The following is a 21,602-nucleotide window of genomic DNA, read 5'->3' on the forward strand; positions in this document are numbered from 1 at the left end:
CGCCATGAGGGCAGCCGGTGCCCGCCCGGTGCTGCTGTTCGGGGTTGGTTGTTTTTCCTTAAACGGATTGACGTTTGTCCCTAAGTAATCGCTTCCAGCCCCAAACTAAGCTCCTTGCGGCCGGGAGGAAGCCTGCTGCCAGCCGGTGCGTTCCGGTGACGGGGTGGGACGCGCTGTCTCTTGCAGGTGGCGGTAACCGGGGAGCGCGATGCGGGAGGCAGAGCTGAGGAGGCTCCTGGCTGCCAACCTCCTCGGGGCTGCTTGCGTGGTTCTGACCGCCGTCGTTCCGGGTGTCTTCTGGGACGGATTCACGGTTTTGGGGACGCACCTCGCGTGGCTGTGTGTTTGTTCCGTCTGCGTTAGTGCCCTTAACATAATCTTGCACTTAGTCCTTAAACCCAGTCTGCCTCCTAAGAGGAGTTCCTTTGCTCACAAGGTAAGATTTTTATCCTTGAATTGCTACCCGACAGTGCGGAGGGGAAGCAGATTCTTTCACTGAAGCCATTCTTCCACTGAATCAGATGAAAGAAAGAAAACAATTTTTGGTGATGAATTCTTGTTTTCCATGAATGAGCTGCGTGTAGCCCCTCTTGAAATAAATTCTCCAGCCTTTTCCCGAGGTTAAATTTTCCCTACCTGTAAACAGCCCGTTCGGTTGAGCGAATCTGTGCCTTTTTCATGTCAATATGCCGTCCATCGCGGACTCAGCCATTCATCTTCCAACAATTTGTATGGTGGCAAAAATTGGCAAAACTGGATGGCGCAGTTTCCTAGTCCAGGCTTGACCTTCAGCATTATGAAGAAACACTTTTCTAAGTTGTTAATAACTTTTAAAGGAAGATAAATCACTTTTAGAATTTGAGATATAACAGAAAGGCCACCTCATTGTAACGTAAACAAAGCTGGTAAATTTTTTAAAATTATGTGGAAAATTACTAAAATGGCAACGTTTCCCTGAGTGATGAAATTTGCATACCCAAGAATCTCAGTCTGGGAGAGACTTTTATAGTTACAGTTTGTAACAGGAGCGTTAAAGGTGTGAATCCTGATGAAAGAGGTTTGAACTGAGTGGATTTGGAGCAGCACGCAACTTGTTCAGGAGTGGGGGAGTGCACCCGCATTTTGAAGTGAGGTGGAGTCTTGCACTCCCCATGTGGCGTTTCTTAAACATTTAAGAAAACATCCCTGAAAGCAGTACCTTTGTATGCAAAGCTTCTGTCCAGGCTTGCTGACTGAGAGATGTGAAATACACAAAATCATCATGGAAAACAAGGTTTTTAAACTATCCATGATTCAAAAATGAAGCAGCCTTCATGTTCTAGGTGCGATTTCGTCTCAGCCTAGCGTAAATAAATAGCATAAAGAGCATAAATATATAAATAAAGAAAGCATTCAAGTGAAATTATGGGTTTCCTTTGGTGACCTGATCAGAGCAGACCTAACCAGACCTGTTTATCTAGCTATGCTTCTATATGATATAGTGAGTACTCAGGAATTGTTGTTTATATTCGTAGAAAATAACGTGTTTTGCAGATTCATGGAAAATCGTGGACATTTCTCAAACAGATTTAGAATTTAGGATGTAAAGTTTAAAATATAGTGGGTTTATTTCATGTAATTTTAAGTAGTACGTTTTATTCCGAAAGTTGGGGGTTTTTTTCCTCATAGTAGGTATTTTCTTGCTTTTAAATATTTTAAACATTCTGTGAAAAATGCCTTTTAATGAATGGACGTAACATTTGTAAAACAGAAGTGTACAAATGTCCAATAAAATTATCTCTTTATCTCAACAATTCCAGTTATATTTTTTATATATTTGTCTTATAATATGGTGCAGGAAGAACTAATTATTTAAAGTATTGAACACAGGGAAAATATTTTGAAATATGCCATGCTAGTATCATACTGTGCTGTAGCTGAAATGAAAGAAATGGGTAGAGTACAATACTACTGATGAGATAAAGACTATGCTGTGTTCTTCATGTTCTTTTTTCTTTTGAAACATCATTGTGATATTTTATTGCTCTTTTTTAGATATCCAGATTTGTAAAATGCTGTATATACTTTTTCATGTCTTGCATACTATATCATGCGATTATTGTTCTTTATGGAGCACCTCTCATAGAGTAAGTCAGAAGATCCTCTCTTTCTCTAAACCTTTTAAGGGGCAGTTCTCTTTGCAGGTACTGGTATAAGTACTTGTCTCTTTCCTGGCACATTGGAAGTTAAAGGATGAGCTTCTGCCTGGGGGAGGGAGGGTGGCTGTTCTGGTCATTGGTTGGTTTTTTTGCTTGTTTCTTGTGGATTTTTTAGAAGCTGGCTCTTACAATTTCTGTATACTTGGAGGTGTGTTGTTCAAGACAGTTACAATTCCTTTTACTTAAGTATTTATGTTAAACATGCAGGTACAAACATTTTTTCAAGTTTTGTTTAGGCATTTTGCCCATGAGATTCTGAAACAGGCATCTTGCATATCTTTGATATTATCGTTTTAATTTTTGAGGAATGATTAAAAATATATTTAAAATTAGAGAAAAAGAGACATGAAGCAGCCTGATTGCTGGGGGAGATACTAACTTACAGACTAACAGTGGCATCATGTCATTTGATTTCATAGTTGCTTCTACAACATCAAAGTTGAAGCATAAATGGAGTTATGAAGTAAATATCCAAGCTTAGTTCGATTTAGACCTGATGTTCTGTGAGGTACACCTGTGTTTTTAAAAATGTTATGGATACCAGGCAACTAAAATAATTACTACAGTTCAGTCTTCAAGATAACAGTCTGATACCAGGATTCTTTCCGTCTTTCTTTACTATTCTACAGAATAAGAAGAAAATACTTTATTCTTCTATATGAGGTTTAAGAAAGCATGCATGCATTCATAGGTTGACTTAGAGGTCTGGGTTATTTATTTTTCCTGAAGCTTGGAACTCTTGCAAAATTAGGAACTACCTCAGTTAATTTGTAATATTCCTTCTTTGTAGGTCAGTGACTGAGACGTTCTTGTTTGCAGTTCTCCTGTCTACCTTTACTACTTTACAATGCTTGTGTTTGCTGGGACCAAATGTACAGGCATGGATACGGGTATTTAGTAAAAATGGGTAAGTTCTGTTCTGAAGTTTCTCGCTGTACTTAGAACAGAAATGGACAGAGTTGATGCGAATTATATATCATGGACTTTTTTGTAAAGAAAGGAAAAATTCCTGAATTGTGGGTGGTTTTTCATACCTACAGGTGGTTTTCTGACAGAAAATTATGATTTATTTTGATGACGTTGATTCCAAAAAACGGCTTTTATTTTTGGTGTATGGACTCTGAAGCTCACTTTATATGTGTTTGAAGGAAGTAAAGGTTCAAACGCACATTTTACTGGTGTAAAACCGTTGTGCAGTCCAGTATGATGGTTGTCGAATAAAGAGGAAACCTGAGACAGAGCTGTGAAGGGAGAATCTTGCACATGATCCCGTAGTACCTTCCTACATACAGCTTTTAAAGTAGGAATAACAAGCCAAAACAAACAGTATTTTAACAGTATTTTTAACTTGAACATAATGGTGAAAATTATATATCATTTACTGTGGTCTTAAGTATGTGATCTTTACCCATGCTCTTTTTCAGATTTCAAAGTTGTTTTCAGTGTCAGAATTTTCAAGCATTGATTTTTTTCTAGGATATGCTTAAAGTAAAATTAGCCCTTTGACCTCATTTTCACTTCGATGATAGCCCTGGCATTAGCATGTATCAAGGATAATGCGTTTTTCAGAAGCATACTCTCACCTCTGCCTTTTTTCACTCACTAGAGAGGATTGTTGAAAGACTGGGATGCCAAAACATAACGAAGCCCCACATATGCTTGAGATGTAACAGTGTCAGCAGTCATTTCCTTGTAATAGTTTATAAGGGTGAAGTCTCATCACAAAAGAAAGTGATAAGTTGTGTAACGCTGCTGAACTATAGAGTTACTTTTGGTTTAAACTTCTGTAGAGGAGGACGAAAGTAGACTTTATGTAGTAGTTTCAGGTACTGACTTTTGGTTTATCTCTGTTTTCAGCTTACAGAAAAATATCTTGCCATTCTTATTATAGTCAGTTACGCTTGGTTTTTTATTATTAGTGGAAGAGTTGAATAAGCTTTAATAAAAAGCATTGAGTCCTTTAGCCAAAACATATCAGTGCTGATGTACTTTGTCATCTCTGGAGTCTTTGCAACTGGAAATAATAGTTGAATTGAATAACAGATGTTGGAGAACACTCTGCGTTTGTGCCAGGTTAGATTTTGAATGTCTGTCAATTTCTTTCTTTCCTAGTCTAGATCTTAATGATATTTCAGCATGATTATTGCATAGGAAACCGAGTTGTCACAGCAAAAATGTTCAAACAAGACAATCTGTACATAGTTCTTACTAGTGATGTTGTCTGAATAAAATGACTATTTAATAATCATGTTTATTTAGACTAGCCTTTGCGTGAAAACAGGCTACAAAGAAATATTGTAGCAAGCTGCTCTTTCAAAAATAATCCTGTGTTTTTTCATTTGACCTCATGAATGAGTTGGAAAGTCTTGTGCATAGGTGTGAGCTGAGCGTAGACATGATGTATTAAAAGCTTGTCTCTAACTTAGCTGTGTGGAATGAGGTGGGACTGGCTGAATAGAGGAAAAGGATGGTTGGGTAAGTTCAATGCAGCTGTTTGCCTTGAAAGAAGTGTTTAGCAAATGGAATTGCACTGGAGCAGCAAGCTGGAAAGTCTGATCAAGTGTATAGTTTAGTTTGAAAAAAGAATGTGTTTCAAAAATATATTAATACAATTTACAATACACTGGCATTTCTTTTTGTTACTCTTATTCACCTGTGCAATATTGATGTGCTTGTGCTATTGTCTTGGTAGAAAGCCAGAAAAAGCCATCTAGAAAAAGAACATTTATCTTGAGGTACCAAATGTAAATAAGTAACAGATACTAATCACTTAGCTATTGCTCTGGGTAGCTTTCTGCTATGTTTCTTAGGTGGTCTGGTGTGAAAATACTGATGTGTGTAATGTCTTGCCATAGCACAATTCATAAAGTTATATTCGGCTAACTTGGATGTAGTCAATTGTATCATAATAGCTGTGGTACAACCAGGTGAGCCAGACTTAGGTATTTTTTTAGATAACCTTGCAAAGTGCTTATTGTTTCTGCAGAGGCATTTAGCTTTCTCTGTTTCTACTTGCAGCACTTTGAAATGCCGTCGTGGCTAAATCACTGCTAATACAGTTACTACAAGATCAGTCTTTTAAGTGCCTTTAAGAGGTGGATTATATGTCCTGTCTCATGATAAGGTGTCATCTCTGACACTGCAGGTTTATTGTTTATATTAAAAAGTTTGAGTTGTTGGCACTGTGGAAGGGAGGTGATGTTTGGTTGGGGATTTTTTTTTTGTATACATGAAACAGTTGGAGCTCAGATAGCTCTCAGATCAGTTATTCAGCTTCTGAAGATCTTCAAGAACTTTCTGTGTGTAGACTCCTACATAGTTTTATAGTTAAATTGGGACCTTTCCCTTCAAAAAAAAAAAAGCTGGTAGGATTGTGAATTTATATGGAGTGTTGTAAATTAGAAGGGATGGGTTTATTGTAGAAGAAACAGTTCGGCTCAAAATGCCAACGTTGCACTATAAATATTATAATCTCTATGACCTTTATTTTGCCAACAATGAAAAAGCTTTTCTCCACGCTTGTGAGCCATTTGGTCAATAGCAGGTGCAGCAGTGAGTTAGGTGTACTCAGAAGCAAAGTCAGAAATTTTAGATTCTTCAAAACAAGGTGTAGGGTTAAAGCTTTCATGTCATGCAACCTAAACAGCACACGTGAAGTTCAGAGTTTACTGTCCATGTAGTCTTCTAGCCACAAAAATCCACATATTTTTAATTCTCTCAGCTAAAGCTGGGTTTGTGTTTATAATCTGAGACGAAGCAAACCTGAAGTTCCACTCTCTGACCTTGCTGATTTGGAGCAGGGATTTCAAGCTGGTTCTCCTGTCTCAGAACTGTGCCCTACTGTGTTCCGAGCTTGTGCTGTTCCTGTTCCATAACTGGTACCAAGTACTTAAATGTTTGTGGCTTGAGAAAAGCAAAGAAATCCCTTGGTAGACTAATGATGGACAATTAGTGCTTATCTATTAAACAGAAACCTAACTTTTCCAAAACTTTTGAAGTCAGCGGTGTTAGAAAGCTATAAACTGAGAACTGAAGTCATTAACATCTCCTGTGATATGATATGTGCGTGATCGGCAATGCAAGTGTTAGAAATTGCCTGCAATCAAATTCATCCTGCAGCCAGCCTGCTAGAACTTGGATGAGACATTGCTGAAGGGCTGCAATGTGCAGGGTACATTTATTTGCAGTGTGTCTTTTCAGCTGATGGAAATTTACTTTGAAATATTCACATAGTGGACTTCTATTTTAAATTTTGAATCGTCATAGTAATGAAATAATATGTCTGCACCACAGAGTACTTTGTGACTCTGCTTGCACTTTTCTCTATAATCCCACGCTACCCTTTCATGCCTGCTTCTGCCTGGAATGCACACAGTATCACTGTGATGTTTTCATTTGCTCAGTCAAACAGTGTCTCAAGCTCAGTAGGATTGTTTACAGGTAAAATAAATTAGCTTTTGCAGTAAACATCTCAAGGGGAAAAAAAAATCTGGATGTGTGGTATAGGAAGATTGTGATCTAACTAAAATACGCAACTTATTTTACATGTAGTTTTGTATCCTTTAGGAGAAACCTGCATGCTATTTATCTAAAATATGGATTTTTATGTCTGGTTTTAGTCTCAGAAATATTGAGAGAAATCAGATCCAGCATTCTGACATGGTAACTTTCGCTGCTGTTGAAATCTTTTAACACCCTGTCTTTACAGACCTATGTCCATTTGGGAAAGCAGTCTACAGATTACTACTCTGTGCAGTATACTTGGAGCTTGGTTTGGAGCATTTCCTATTCCTCTTGATTGGGATCGGCCTTGGCAGGTTAGTACATACACCTTTATCATAAATATAAAAATACTTTTTTCCTGGATATGCACACTACACAGTATTGCTCTGAAACTGTACAGGTACGTTGGCCTTAGTCATAAGCTGTTCCTGCAGAGTTATACCAGTCATTTTAAAAGTCATTGGAAACATCTGTGCTTACAGTATAAGGATGTAAAATGCAAAGTTTTTACCTCATTTTTTAATAGGTTCTTTGTTACAGGCTTACGAGTGTCTGTTGCATGCAAATTGTACCATGAAATAACGCTGTGAGTATTTCAATAAGCAGCAGCTAGACAAGCAGGAGGAAAAATGTGAAATTACGAAGATGGCTCCAAGTTTGTCTGCCTTCAGTCTGGTAGCTTTTAATGTTTATGAGTAGGGAAGGAAAGATGCTTTCCTAGTGTTTTAGTTTCCCTCTCTCTTCCATAAAAGCACTTAACAGAATGAATTTTAAATGGATTGGGATTGATTTGTGGGAATGGTGTGGCCAAGGCACTGTACTAAAAACTTACCTTCTGATTTCAAAGAAAGGCAAGCATTAGCTTTTTAGTCACACAGTAAAAACGTGAAGCTGGCATTGCACATTCTGTCTTTATAAATTCAAATGTCTTCTTAATATGTTTGTTGGCATGGAGAAATGATTCCATTAAACATAATTGAAGTCTGCATTTGCCATAAAATGATGACACTAGTAACAACTTTTTCCTAAACGCCCTCAGTGGGTATTTTCTTCTGTCAGGTTACCAAACTCATATGCTCTCAGTTGAATAGTATCTGCCAGGCCTGTTCTTAAGCAGATGGTTTCAAAGATTTCTTTCAGAAATCAGTTTAACAGGCAACACACTTTTTTTTCTCTGATACTGTAGAGACAGTGTGGCTTACAGCTGCAATGGAAATGTGTCTTCCATAAGTAACTAACAGCCTGCTTTGAGGCCACCAGCCTTTCTTCACGACAGTGTAATGAGATACTAAAATTTATATTTGAAAAATAATAGAGGAGCAGGTTAATACTTAAAAAAAACCCCCAGGTTTTCTTCCCTAAAAACACTTGGTTTTACTCTTGCGAGATGTATCACAGTCAGTCTGACATAGGTATCTGCTGTGACTCGTTAATTGTTGATGGACATGAATGTAACCCAAAAATCAATTGATTCATTGAAGTGCAATCTGATACCTTCTTGCAAACTTTTATTCACTTTCCTGTTCCAGTGAGAGGCAAGCACTTTCTTCAGGATTTTTAAATGGCATGTCCCATCTGGCAGGTTTTATCTTATTCCCAAAATCTCAGACTCTGCTACTAGGCTGTGTGTAAGAGCTTCACCTTTTATGCACCAATGATGTAAGGAAAACTTAAGTCAGTAGGTTCTGATTAACAAAACAAAGACTGTAGTAGATTAAAACAGATGCTTTAAGTAGAGTTAATTGCTTAATTTGTTCATTGCCCCATCTTCCCAAAGCAGGAGTCACAAGTTTGCTAATGGTCTGGCAGCTTTTCCTACTTGAAAATTCTTCCAGGTCAGTAAATGTCCAATGTCACTGACAGAAGTTAAGCTCTATAATCTATACTTAGACATCTAAAAAGATATTAACTGACTCCTCAAAACAGCAAAACATCTGCAGAAACCTCAGATACCATAACTTGTCACTAGCTGTTTCTGGGCATGAATGCTCCCCAGAGAATTCAGGCAGCCGCAGCAATTGTCTGTCTGTATTTCCCTTTTCCTTCACCATCTCCACCCTCATTTCTGACATAGTGCTGATACTAAAGTTGGCAGGGGTGAGATTCTGACTGTCTATTCCTGCATCAAAGCAATTTTCCTGGATTCAGGGCACTTGCGGCTGTGTTCTTTCCCTTAAATTCCCCTCATATTTCCCCATCATCACTTAAACTTTTACCTTGTAGGGTTTAAAATAGTGGGATGGGGGAAGAAATCTTGCTTTCTGTTTTGGGTCTGGACTGCTTGATCGTTACTTTAATCACTATGTGAGCAATTCAAGAGCAGCCACAGAGAAGTTTGCTTATTGGTCCTGCAGGCTGCCACTTCGACGGTCTTTGAAAACTGCAGCTTAAAGTGCTAATTTTTTAAGATCTGCTGTGTAAGGGCAAATGAAAGATGTTCTTGTTAAAATGTTATGTAGTTTTTAAAGTCAAATTATCTCAGCAAAGCATCACAGCGAAGCACCAAAATGGTAACAAATCTTCAAGGCAGAAATGAACCTCTTTAACATAGCTTGTTAGAGATTGTGTTGACAACGTTCAGAACTCTTCAATCATCTATTGACAATTTAATATTTTTGTGAATGTGATCTTTTAAATATGGGCACCAAGGCACAGGGAGGGGGGAATGAAAAACTGTCCTGGCCAGGCGTTTTCAATAGTTGCCCAGGAAATGCTGTTTCCCAGTTCAGCCGAAGTGACTGAGAACATCTGTGAATCCGATTCTCTGGAAACACTGAACATGCAACATTTGAGTCTTTAGTCTTTCTATCCCCACTGAGTACCATGGATTCAACAACGCAGGTATTGAGTTGCACGTAGTCACTCTGCATTGCTGTCTCAGAAATCCTTAGGGCTAAGAGACATCTCTGTGTTCTTCAGAAGTTCACTGGGCATTAGCAATTAAACTCCTTTTTGCAAGGGTACTGCTTTTGCTACCTGATGTCAGGTGATTATAGAAACTCGTGGTAGCTCCTTTCATTGTAGCAATGGAAGAGGAGAAGGAGAGGTGCTTTCTTTTTTTTCTTCAGCCGAAGGCAGGGGAAAGAAGAATGGCTCTCGTAAAGCGTTCTGCTTTTGCTGATCTGCTTAGTTGGAGAAGAAAATCTTCAGTTCAGATTGCCCATCTCCTCAGTAACTGATCTAACCACTGACTTACTGAACTTAAAAATACCTGTACATAACGCAGTTGCCAGAAGAAGTTCTTTATTTACTAAATTAAATAAATAATCCCTCTGAAAGAAATGGACCGTCAGTGTTTTGGATGGAACCTGATCCAGGTGGTACGCTTACAGAACACCTACAGATTAAGTCCCAAGCGAGGTCTGAGAAAAGTAATGTAGATATTAATGTGGGCTTAAAAGTAATCAGAGCCCAGACAAAACTGAATTACTTCTAGGCATCTGCATGAATAAATGTGTCATGCTTTTGACATCAATGTTTCTTGTATTAGCCTAAAAGCAGAGAGCTTGTGGATTACAATTTTGGACTTCTCGAATCCAAAAGCACCTCAAATGGAAGGACTCAAGACCAGCTTTTGGGATAAGAACAGATTTCATTAGTGATTGTTTTCCTTTTCGTACCTTAAGACTTTTAGTTGTAAACAATTTCTAATTTTTATTTTAAATCTGTAATGGAAATGGTTCTGCTCTGGAGCAGAAAATGTGGTTTAATTCTTATTAAACAGTCAAGGCTAAAGTGGTGTCATCATTTTAGGGAGCAGTGTTAAGGCCTTTAAGTCTGCTTGTGGCAAAATCTGTTTCTGATGTTTCAGTTAGTTATGGTTAGTGTTTGTGGTGTGTTATGCAAACACAGCTGCATTTGTATTTTAAGCTCCAGATAATTCATTATTTAAGGAGTGTTGTAGATGAAGCAAAATTGGTAGTATAAGAATTGGATGGCTCAACAGTAGTTGAGAAATATCATGTGATAGAGCAAACCAAAGGGCTGATGCTGCTGCCCCTCTGCTCTCGTAGCCCTGAAATTTCACAAGTTGGCAAAGACATCTGACATCCAGCAGGTGCAGAAATGCACTATGAATTTGGAATGAAAATTGCTATTACTGTTGATTTAGCTCTGTTAGAACAATCTAATACAGCCTGAGGGTTATACAAAAAGTTAAGCAGTCTTGAATTAGTGTATTTTTCCACTTGATCAGGATTTAGCACTTTCTATGATTCATCAAATCTAGTGTCTGAACTTTAGAGACAATTTCAGAGTGTCTACAGTCTACTTTTAAATTGACTGTAAACAATTTAAATTTAATTGTTCAAAGAGTAGAGTATGTAAAGCCACTTCTGTGAAGTCAGTTTAGTTCGTAGAAATGGCCTCAAATGAAGATGCCTGTATTCGCTCACCTGAAGCAAGAGGTTGAAGAGAGTACTGAGGATGCTGAAATTCCAGTGGAGTGTTGAATAAAGCTGCCTGCACTTCTCTGTTAAGCACCTGTTGCCTGAATTGCCACACTGACAGATACAGCGCTTCTGATGTCACTTTGCTGCTTTAAAAGAAAAAGCAGCTGAGGGCAAGGCTAAGTTTGGGTTTTGCTAATCTGTTTCCTAGTCCTTAGCTGTCTGTGTTGGGACTAGGATCTTTTCTTGCAATCCTAATAGAAGAGCTGAAGAATTAAATGGTAGTCATCCCTTTACATCATGTTTGAGATGTATTGGTAGGAGCTGAGAAGTACCATGACTTACATCCTAACTGATCAGAAAATTGGATGTCAGTATGTCTTAGACACCTTTCCCTGTAATTTGTTTTTACTTCAAAATACTTCAGACTTCTGTGGAGTAAACTTGATATGAAATTCGTCTTCAAGAGTTCCAATTCATGTGCTAAATGGCTAAAACCAAAATGCTACTTCATTCTGAATTATTCTTAAACCAAAGAAGACTTAATGGTTCTTCAAAAATACCTCTTGTGACATGCAACAAAACCAAGATAAATACGGATGTCTCAGAAAATCTTCACTTTATTTTCATGTTTGTGTTTGAAAAAATACTGCATACAGGGGATATTCAGATTAGTGGGCCTGTCTACATTTAAAAATAATAATGTAAAATGCATTTTTTTTTTTAGCATACAACAACTTTAACGCTAAGTATATATTACTTAAAAGGAACAGAATATTGTTTTGGAAATAAAATGGCATTGATTGTCTGAATAATGTTTCAGAATGGAAATGAAAAATATATAAAGCATTTCTGTTAGAATTATAAAATATATTACTGAAAGTCAGTTGGTATCCTGATGATTCATTGTTTCTCATTATTCTGTTGTTGTTCTGAAAGTAACTTTTTAACATAATTTGGCCATGCCCTCTGCCAGTTTTCAGAAAAAATAATTTTGTAACTGTGCAAAACAGTTGGTCAGGGAAGCTTACTCTATGGTTGTTCCTGATGATAGGGCTGCAGAATTAACTTATCTTGGACAAAGGTAAAAATAGTTGCCTTACAGGAATGCAAGTTAATCCCTACAGCAGTTACATTTCTGTATTTTAAAAAAAAAAGAAAATAAACCCCTAACTTTTCAGGTCTTAGACTGCAAGATGTTTCAGTTTATTACAAGCATCAGACTGATAGAATAATTTTCCTAATGTTTTGAGATTAGTATCTAATTCTTAAAGCATTTTAAAAATAGTTTTCAACACTTAATTATGATAATTTAAATAAGGCTTTTCTAGACAATGTTCAAAAGGTTTAGACTTGTACATCCACCTCCAGTTGCCCTTTCAAGCCCTCTGATGCACAGTGGGTACGTAAGGGTTATGATTAGTTAGGACAAAGAAATAGAAAATAACTTCCTTTGTAACAGCTGCTCATTTTTGTCACATGGCCTACTTCAAGTTGATGGTGTGCTTTTAATAACCACGTGTGGTTTGGGCACTGGCTTCATGTGTCATCTGCGAAGTGGCACGTTAAAGCACACCACCACTGAAACAGAACAGGCTCGTTTAGGTGTTACTAGACACGTTGTGACACGTCCTTTCCCTGCTCAGCCTGAGGTAATGTAGTCGCAGAACAAGTGGTAGAATTAAAGACCAAAACGTTATCGGCACACTTCATAGTGAAACTCGTATTCCATTTGTCGTTGACAACAACTGAATTTTGGAAATTGTGAAGTTCCTGGGCTTACTGCAGGTCTTGATAGAAGACTTCTAAAACGTGTCCTTGGGTTAACTGTATGCGTGCCCACCCACCCGTCTGGGGTTTTGTAGCGTAACTTTGATCTGTAGTACCAGTTACTAATGATAAAAAGTACCTTTGAAACAACATTCTGCCTATAGCGTTTTCATATCATTAGGTAAAAGTTAAATCGATGTATTTCCACTTTATACTGGATACTGCAAACGTAGTAGGCGGTGCTGATATAACTCAAATGAGTTGATTGACTGCCACGTCAATGTAGCCAAAATGACTGTAAATATTAGCCTAGATACCTCTCACAGATTTGTAACCGGAAAAATAATCTGGAGAATCTTGGGTACAGTTCTTGATGGTAACTCGAGTAAGCTGAAATAGGACTATAAACTTTCACACTACTTTGTTATTCTTAATGCAGCTCAGAGAGTTTCCTTCTTGTATTTGTTTTCAGATCTACTACCTACTGTGAAAGTTTTATTTTAAAGGAAGTCGCTCTGTGTGAGTAGAAGGGATAATACCCAGGGGTTGCATTTTTTTTTTAAACAGAGGTAGAAGCTTGTTCCACTTTAGTGTGGTTACCATTGTTTATTTAACGATATGTTTTCTTAATGTAAACCTTAATGGTGAGATCAAAGGCAGTTATGCTTGATAGAACTTTAGAACACAAATCCACAAAACCAACTTCTAGTTACAAATGTCAGCCTGAAAAAAACCCCCACACTTTCTTCTCCTTGGCATGTACTTGTCAACACACGCATTCTGTACAATGTGGTAAGACACAGTTAACATGTGCATGAAACCAAAATAGATTAAAGGCATGTACTGAAGTTTTTAAGACAGTACAGACTAAATGATCAGGAATTTAAGGCATGTTAGAAACAGGGAGGGAAAGTAATTGTGCTCATTTATTCAGTTTTAAAATGAAACAAAAAATTATTACATAACTTCTAATTGACAGTCAGAAATGGATCTTTTGAAATAGTAAGCATATAAAAAAGAGAGTTGAGGACTATGAGAAAAGCACTCATCTCAAGAATGGGGCCAGTTCACTAAATTTAAAAACCGAGAAAGTAAATACAGTAGATTGCCCTACTGTATTTGCATTTGTATAAAGTTCCAGCAGTCAGCTGCTTGATTTATACTATCTTTAAAAGCTTTGTTAGGATGTTGCTGCTCTGTCCTCTAAGAATCTGGCCTTTGTGTCTTTGTCAATGTCTTAGGTGTGATTCCCATTGCACGGGATGCAAGTTACGGACTTGTGGTGGATGACGGAACTGTCATGCAGTCAGAATTCTGGTTCAACAGCTACATGCGTAGTACGGCAGAGCTAAACACCTTGCTGGGATCCTGCAACATGCTCTGCTTTCCATGCAGTATGCTAAACGTTTTCGCATCAGCTCATAGGTGTTCAAAAGAGCACTGGAGGAAACTAGCTTGTTTGTGTCCTGAAAAGTTGCCAATTCCTATTTTGAGTCCTATTCTTAAAATGAGTTCTAACATATACCAGAAACTTTGCAGTTCTGCAGTGTCTGTTTAGCTAGCCTAAAGAAATCTGTTAAGTCCTATCACTGCTGCCAGATGAAAAGAAAAAGAAAATTTAAACAAATAGCAGAAGTCAGGATCATTTTGCATTAACCACTATCTCATGCTCCGGCCCTTAAAATCCAATTTTTGTGCTCGTTAAGCATGGAGGTGGAGATTTATTTTTGCCAAGCTGCTCTTTGGATGCCTGATAATCATATACAGGTTGTTAAAATTGCCCTTTTCTGCGTGCATTTGATGTGTAAACTGATTCTTGTATTAGGCTCTGAGGTTGGTAGCTGATGCTTTCCAGCTGCTGGGACAGACAAGGCATTTCATCACAGCTTCCTGAAGAACGTTCTGTCCTGTCTCCAGTGCTCCCCACACTTTTCTCTCCAGATCAACCTTCTTCCCCTTCAAAAAAAGAGTGCAGTTAGGCAGTGTTGCCTAACATCTTATTCCCCTGCTGCTGACCCAGCCTAGACATGACATCAGCACTGGGGTAAAATATATCAGCTTCTTCGTGACTGAAGGGAGTGTAAAGTAGGAGAAACTGAGCTGAATAGTTCTCAAGAGGATGAGAGGGACGTGTTACAAGTTGCATACTGTAAACAAGTGGAATGGAATCTCTTAGAACAGGCAGCTGGATATTAGCTTCTTAGATTTTTATCACTTAGAGGCAGTTCAATACCAAGTCAGGGAAGGTAAACCAAGTTTAAGAGGTAATGTGAAAGACAGGGCAAATGCAGACTGATCAAGCAGGTCAAATTCATTTAAAAAGGTCCAGTGGAAAGTGATGGGGTCTCAGAAGAATAAGGCCAGCAGCTAACACAAAACAAAGCAACCCACTTTTGTAGATGGACAAAAAGCATATGCAAGGCTCTTATTTTAGTGTAGCTGATGTGCTTAAGAGCCACATCTTCATCTGTCTTTGATAACTTGCTGCTGTAGATATTCCCATGGGTGCATCTGGCTAAAGCCTAAAGGGCAGCAGTCAAGAATAAAAGGTGCAGAATTAGTACCATTGCCTATCTGTTTGGTTGGGGTTTTTTCCTGCCTCAAGGTTTAGAGAAAATAGCATCAGGACCGCAACGCTCTTAAGTCCAGGCTATTAACTCCTGTGCTTAGGGACTTTTCAGAAGGCCAGCATTCAGAACTACCTCAGGCCATACAGCCAGCAAAATGAGTACCTGGCCTAGTCCCCTTCTGTTCTACGCCACCAGAAGGGATGAGGTGGTGTGTCTTTTCTTTCTTATTCGTAGACAGTGAGACGGAGCGGTTTATAGTTTCTTCCCTTTGCCCCCTATCTTTGCCAGCTGCCAGTGGTGAGGGTTGGATCTCGAAGGTCAGAGACTCGTGTTAGGTGGGACAGCCTGAAACTTCTGTAAGGTAACACTGATTTTTAAGAAACTAAGCAAACATTTGTTTTGGAAGATGGAGACAAGAGGCATAATTAATATTTGAAGTTACATAACTATTGAAAAAACATTTTCCATGTTGCAGTTCAGTCAGGTAAAAGAAGCTACAACAATCATCAGAGATCCTTTTAATCATACCTACAGTTGCCCACTATACACAGAATACCAAAAGACATGGGGCGAGTGGGTCATCAGGGATACCATCAGGGACTCTCCAGTTAAGGGAACTTGAAAAACTCCGAGTCCAACATCTACCCATACTTCTGAAAAGCAAACTGGCAGCTACAGATTCACCTAATCTAGGTAAAATTTAATGAAGGATCATTGATTGCTCAGATAATGGGATGTAAAAGGATCACTGAGTTACGAAGCCTTTGTCCATAGTTTTGTGGATATTGCAACTAGTATTTGCCTTCATCAGTGGATAAGAAAGCACAACTGCTGTTCTAACTGAAGGGTACTGAGTGAGCAGCTGGGGTTGCAGGGACTTTTTATTGTTTTATCCTTTAGACATGTATAATATGCAAAATACTAGAAATAACTTAATTACATTTCATTTAAAAATTGAAAAGAGCCACCTGAAGTGTAGTTTTAGCCAAGGCCACAAACTCATGTAACTTTTAAATATACATAATATCTTACCATGCCAAAGGATTCTCAAGACTTTTTATAGAAGATCTACAATACCACTGTTAAATGAATGAAAACAAGCAAATCTTTGGTTTGAGAGGCAACAGCAAAAGTATTCAGCAACAAAAACAAGTAGCAGATACAGAATGTCCAGAAATGGAAGAATGAAACAAGGTCAATAAAGAGTACCTAAGGCACCTTGTTTATAATCATCTTTGCTACACTCCTTAAGACCTCCAAATAATATATAAAACGGCAAATGCTAAGGAATGTGAAGATGAAACAGCTGAGGAGACTCTGAAGATGAAACAGCAGAGGACAAAATACGTTACTCTTAGTCCTAGTTAAAATTCCCATGATCAAAGAAGTGAATAAATACATTTTTCCAAGTGTAATAAAGAGAAGAATCAGAGCTAGAAAAATGAATGAAAGGGGGAACTAGTACCATTAAGAGTAGGTTCATTTGATATTCATGAATTGCAAGTCAAAATGAAGTAGAAAAGAAGGCTGGACTCTGAGATGTGGATATTTTCTTTAATGACTAGCCTTTCTCAGCCTGAAGTACTGTAAAGGTGGAAATCTCCTCCTTAATTTAAAAAATCACAAAAATAGGAGAGTGCAGCCTGTACTTGCTTCAAGAACATGCACTGTACGGCAGGAATTGCAGAATTGTCCTTGCAACAAAATATGCAAAGGAGAATTTTGAAGGGGAGCGGGAATTCAGTTTATTCTACAATAAATATTTTTAATCACCAACTTGAGACTTTCATCAAATGCAGTATGTAGTCAACTGGTAATATAAGGTGCACCTGAGGACAGACTGGTTAAGTTTGGTTTTGGCCCCTCCCTTCCTGCAAATCAACACCAATTTAAACAAAAAGAAGGGACAGGGGGGAGAATCCTATTACTCCTTTGCCTCAGTACTACATGGTTTGTGTGTGTAAGCTGTACTGAGTTAGTTCCCTGTTCTTGGACTAGGAAATCGAGTTTTAATTAAAGCTCTCTTTAACATAACTAGCTTACTACATGTTTCTTGAACTGGGTGCAAGATGTTCAGTCAGTTTCCAAATTTATGTTCCCTCCCTACAGCTAGCTAGAGGGAAATTCATCCCTTTGCCTGTTTTTCAAGACAAGAAAGAAGGAAGAAAAACCCTCTGTCCATTCTAGTCTCTGGCCTTATTTGAGTATTAGTTCATTTATACACCCCTCTAAGAGTTTCAGAATGCTGTGAGAGATTGGAAGGAGAAATCATCAAGAATCTCTGCGTTTCCAAACACATGCAGCGGAACAGGAAGTCAGGTTAGCTGAGCACTTCAGGGCATAAAAATACTTTTAGGTTTCTTTCACACAGTTTTGGGAATACTGAACTTAGGTCTGCGATAGCCAGAAGCCCGGTTACATTTTAATGCGTATTAATTAAAAACTGTACAACAGCATTTAGTGTTCACGCAGGTTGACTGTTACACTTTTGGCATTTTTAGGAAAGCATGTCAAGCTTTAAAGTAGAGTAAGACTACGCCATCTTTCAGTACCTAGATTACGCTGAGAATTTGTGCTCACAATGTACAAAAAAACCCCACAAACGTCTTCCTCGTTGCCCACGTTTACCTCGTGTTCTCCCCCCAGGTCTGGCCCATCTCCTGTTCCCTCGGAGCTACCTTTGGCTATGTGGCTGGTCTGGTTATTGCACCGCTGTGGATACACTGGAACCGAAAGCAGCTTACATACAAAAGCAGATAACTGGAGCAAAGAGACACAAGGTATTTCTTTGTGCAGATTCCATATAGACTGTGCAAAAGTTGGTTTTTATAATATATATATATAGTCAAAGCAGAAGACTAACCAAATTCATACAGAGTATTTCAGGCCAAGCATCTCCACTCAATAAAATCACATAGATGCCATTTCAGCGTGGTGCAGTTTTTGCTTCCTCTAGACTATGTAACCCTGAGAGACTGTACCTTCCAGTCTGAATAAAATATTTGTAACGTGGTGGCTTCTTACTACAAGTTCGTTGAGTTTGATTTTATTCCTCTGGATTCCACTGGTTGTAGAAGGCAGAATCGTAGTTTTAGCTTTCAAACCTGTAACAAGTTTGCTGTGTACTTAATGCATTGTATTTAAATTCAGTAGAATTTCACAGTAAGCCTGGCCATTGTCAAATGTACCTCACGTGATCAAACAGCAGTTTATGCATCTTGAGCCTATTCTCTTCTTCACTATGTGTTTCTTTGGAGTTAGAATGGCTATAATAGCTTCATCAAAAACGGTCTTCAGTCCTTTCTGCGTTAAAGCTGAACACTCCACATAGCAGTAGGCTCCTATCTGTTAAGAAAATAAGTTAATTCAGTAGCAGTTCAGCTGTTCAGTTCTATCTGCACACTTCTGCTTTTTTTTTTCTTTCTATAGTGACATCATAAAGTTTGGCTGTGATCACCCTGTAGGAGAAAGGAAGATTTGTCTTTTGGCCAAAGATCTGGAATACGTTTAAGTTGGTTTGGTTTATAAATGAAGCATATTAAATAAGCTCTTTGGATTTACAGTGATAAGATATTTTTTTCTAATTCAACAGCAAAAAAAGAATTACGTGATTAAATGACCAAGTTTCAAAACATAAGACTCTATAAAGTGTCCTGATAAGCATTATTCATGCAGCATGTTAAAATGGTAGCGTAGCATTCTCAAATACTTTCTTAAAGATGTTTCCAACATTTTGCTTGAGCAGAAGAGGTCCCCTCCAACCTCAACCACTCCGTGATTTTAATTTTAACACTTCTGTAGTTCTTACAAGTGTCTACACAGAAAGGCAGAATTATTACTAACAGGGACGTGCTATTACACAGGTCTGCTTGTTAGCTGTATTCAACAATGGAAGTAAATAGCGTTAACGGTTAACTAGTCATAAGGTTTCAGACTTTGACTCATAGAAGAAATGGGCAAAGTGGTGAAAGAAGAAGCAACTGATTGGAAATAGGGGAGGGGGTTGCTTCTTTGCTACTTGGGTTTCATTTAGGAGTAGCCAGTTTACCTCTTTCGCTAACTTCTGTCCTTGCTCCACAGATATGGGCTTCTCTTTCATGTCATTCAGTCTTGCCAGAGTTTTTGGGTCATCACGAAGATCAATCTAGCAAGAAAGATTGCAGTCACGTTGGGATACTTTTTCTAAACAAAAGTCAGCAGGCTATATGATACTTTCTTTTTAAAGCAGAATTATTTATTTAATGGAGTGTTGCATGTATAATAATGGAGTTGTGTCAGGATTCAGACCGTGGACCCTTCCTGATCCAAAACCCTGGAAATTTAGGCTGTGAACTTCTACGTTTAATCCGGAAGAAAAAAAAATGTTTATTCTGTAATTTAGCTCTTCAATTAGATGTGATCATCTCAGAATACCAGAATATATATCCAGCGCTGGCAGAAAGATTAACCCAAACATCATACCAACATGTGGATCACTTTGTAATTGAAGCCAAGTCTACTGCCCACAAGAAGCAAGAGGAAATTGTCTCACTTCTTCCCTTGCATCAGCAAATATTGGATATGACAAACAGTTAGAGACCCAAGTAATTCCAATAATGTGGGGATGGACAGACAATTTTATTCTGTAAGTCCCATGACTTTCTAGAAAATCACATGGAGAGATGCAGCCAATCTTGCCACCTGGTTTACAGTGTGTGTATTTTAACAAACTGGAGGAAGCTCATTAGAGAACAACACAGATCTGGAGTTTCTGCCACTTGTTAGGGTCATACCTCCAAAGCCAGGAGAAGGTCCTGCTCAGGTCCTGTCAGGCCTGAACTTCCAGCCCAAAGAAAAGGCACCCCCATACAATCATCTGAATGGTTTAAATAAAGTAGAACAGAACTAGATATACCTGTGTTCCTACTAGTAAAAAGGGAACATTAGGTGCATATTCCTTCAACTCCGGTACCCACTCTTCCTTCACGTTTTGAAATGAAGCAGGGTTTACCACTGAGAAGCAGATAAGGAAGACATCGGTCATAGGATAAGATAAAGGTCTCAGACGATCATAGTCTTCCTAAGAAAGAAAAATTCTGTTATCTGCAATATTAAATTGTTGCTTGTATTTTGTTAATTTTAACAGTTATATTCAGAAACTATATTCATATTTCAGGACTTCCTGTTGAGGCAAATCTTCTTAATGTTTACAACTATTCCAGGTTTGGTTAGTGTGGCTGTTAAGCGGAAAAACCTGCATATGAGGGTAACTATATGTAAATGTAAGTATTTTGAAAAGTGTGTTAATAGAAACTTACTTCTGTACAAGAATATACAGAAGACTACCCTTAAAAAATTTCTGCTTAAAGAAAAAAAAGGCTTATGGTTCAAACGTACTTGCAGATCAAAGGTTAGCGTCTGTTTGACCAGAGAATTAAGCAGATGTAACTGCTATAGAGCTATCCAGGTTATACAGGCTAGGCTAGGTTACAGCTATTTAAGGCACTTAAACATTCTCTTTTGGATCACATGTAGAGGTGATATTTAAGGCTCTCCTTAAAATCTTGTTTCCGTCTCTTAGAAACCTTACTGTCCTACTGCTAATGGATCAGGGCAAAGTGAAGATCAGAAGGAACCTCTTTGGTCCAGACTCGGCTTTCTGTAAGCAAGCCCAGCAAAGAGTGGGAAGGAACAGAAATTACAGACTGAGAACACTATCAGGGGAACATTAATTCCCTTTGGGGGGAGAAGCTAGTGTGAAAATATTATTATTTGGGTCATTTAGAGCCACCAGTCCTACTACCAGCACATACAATACTGTGGCAACAGAGGTACCTAGAAGCAGCGTCCCTATTGTAAGACGGAGTTCTCCCTAGCAAGAGAGAAAGTGGACTTTGCTGTATTTTTCAGCAAAGTGCAGGAGGAAACATGCCCTACCTTCTCTCTGCAAAGCTTACTTTGGTCTGTGGCAGCAAACCAATTCCTTATCATTCCTATCTTAGGCTTTTTTTATTTTTTTCTCATAGATCACTAAGACTGAGTCTGAGCATTGCTGAGACAGTGAAGAATGCTGGATTTATGCCTTCTCTGTCACAATAAACACCAGTTTATTATGGCTGCTGCAGCAACCTCCCTCTACAGCATGCAAGCTCTGCATCTTAATTAAATCTCACAAATATTGGAACAATTCATTC

General features: G+C 38.3%; 2 protein-coding genes across 3 annotated transcripts; one reads left to right on the forward strand and one right to left on the reverse strand.

The window, feature by feature from the left end:
• Positions 1 to 208: 208 nt before the first annotated feature.
• Positions 209 to 19,655, forward strand: PIGF (phosphatidylinositol glycan anchor biosynthesis, class F). 2 transcript variants are annotated; one of them, XM_009866424.1, is made up of 6 exons: positions 209 to 436; positions 2,035 to 2,126; positions 2,989 to 3,105; positions 6,907 to 7,015; positions 18,076 to 18,209; positions 19,510 to 19,655. In XM_009866424.1, the coding sequence occupies exons 1-5, from the start codon at positions 209 to 211 to the stop codon at positions 18,187 to 18,189; spliced, it is 660 nt and encodes a 219-aa protein (XP_009864726.1). In that variant the 3' UTR covers positions 18,190 to 18,209; positions 19,510 to 19,655. The 2 variants fall into 2 exon arrangements, with proteins under 2 accessions (XP_009864726.1, XP_009864725.1); XM_009866423.1 differs by lacking the exon at positions 19,510 to 19,655 and having other exon boundaries at positions 18,076 to 18,250.
• RHOQ (ras homolog family member Q) lies at positions 18,262 to 20,539 on the reverse strand (the record flags this gene model as incomplete). The annotated part of the gene is given in 3 exon segments (XM_009866426.1): positions 18,262 to 18,774; positions 19,478 to 19,573; positions 20,324 to 20,539. Coding segments are annotated over 3 exon segments (468 nt in total), but the record flags the coding sequence as incomplete, so codon positions are not given.
• Between the last annotated feature and the right edge of the window lie 1,063 nt (positions 20,540 to 21,602).

The sequence above is a fragment of the Apaloderma vittatum genome, unplaced genomic scaffold (genome assembly GCF_000703405.1).
Source record: "Apaloderma vittatum isolate BGI_N311 unplaced genomic scaffold, ASM70340v1 scaffold37083, whole genome shotgun sequence".
Taxonomy (NCBI): Eukaryota; Metazoa; Chordata; class Aves; order Trogoniformes; family Trogonidae; genus Apaloderma; species Apaloderma vittatum.

What these genes read in the sequence shown, in the direction of transcription:
- PIGF (XM_009866424.1), top strand. Translation starts at nt 209, where the DNA reads ATGCGGGAGGCAGAGCTGAGGAGGCTCCTGGCTGCCAACCTCCTCGGG. An exon ending in GGAGTTCCTTTGCTCACAAG is followed by an intron (nt 437 to 2,034) that starts GTAAGATTTTTA and finishes GCTCTTTTTTAG; the next exon opens with ATATCCAGATTTGTAAAATG. An exon ending in TATGGAGCACCTCTCATAGA is followed by an intron (nt 2,127 to 2,988) that starts GTAAGTCAGAAG and finishes CCTTCTTTGTAG; the next exon opens with GTCAGTGACTGAGACGTTCT.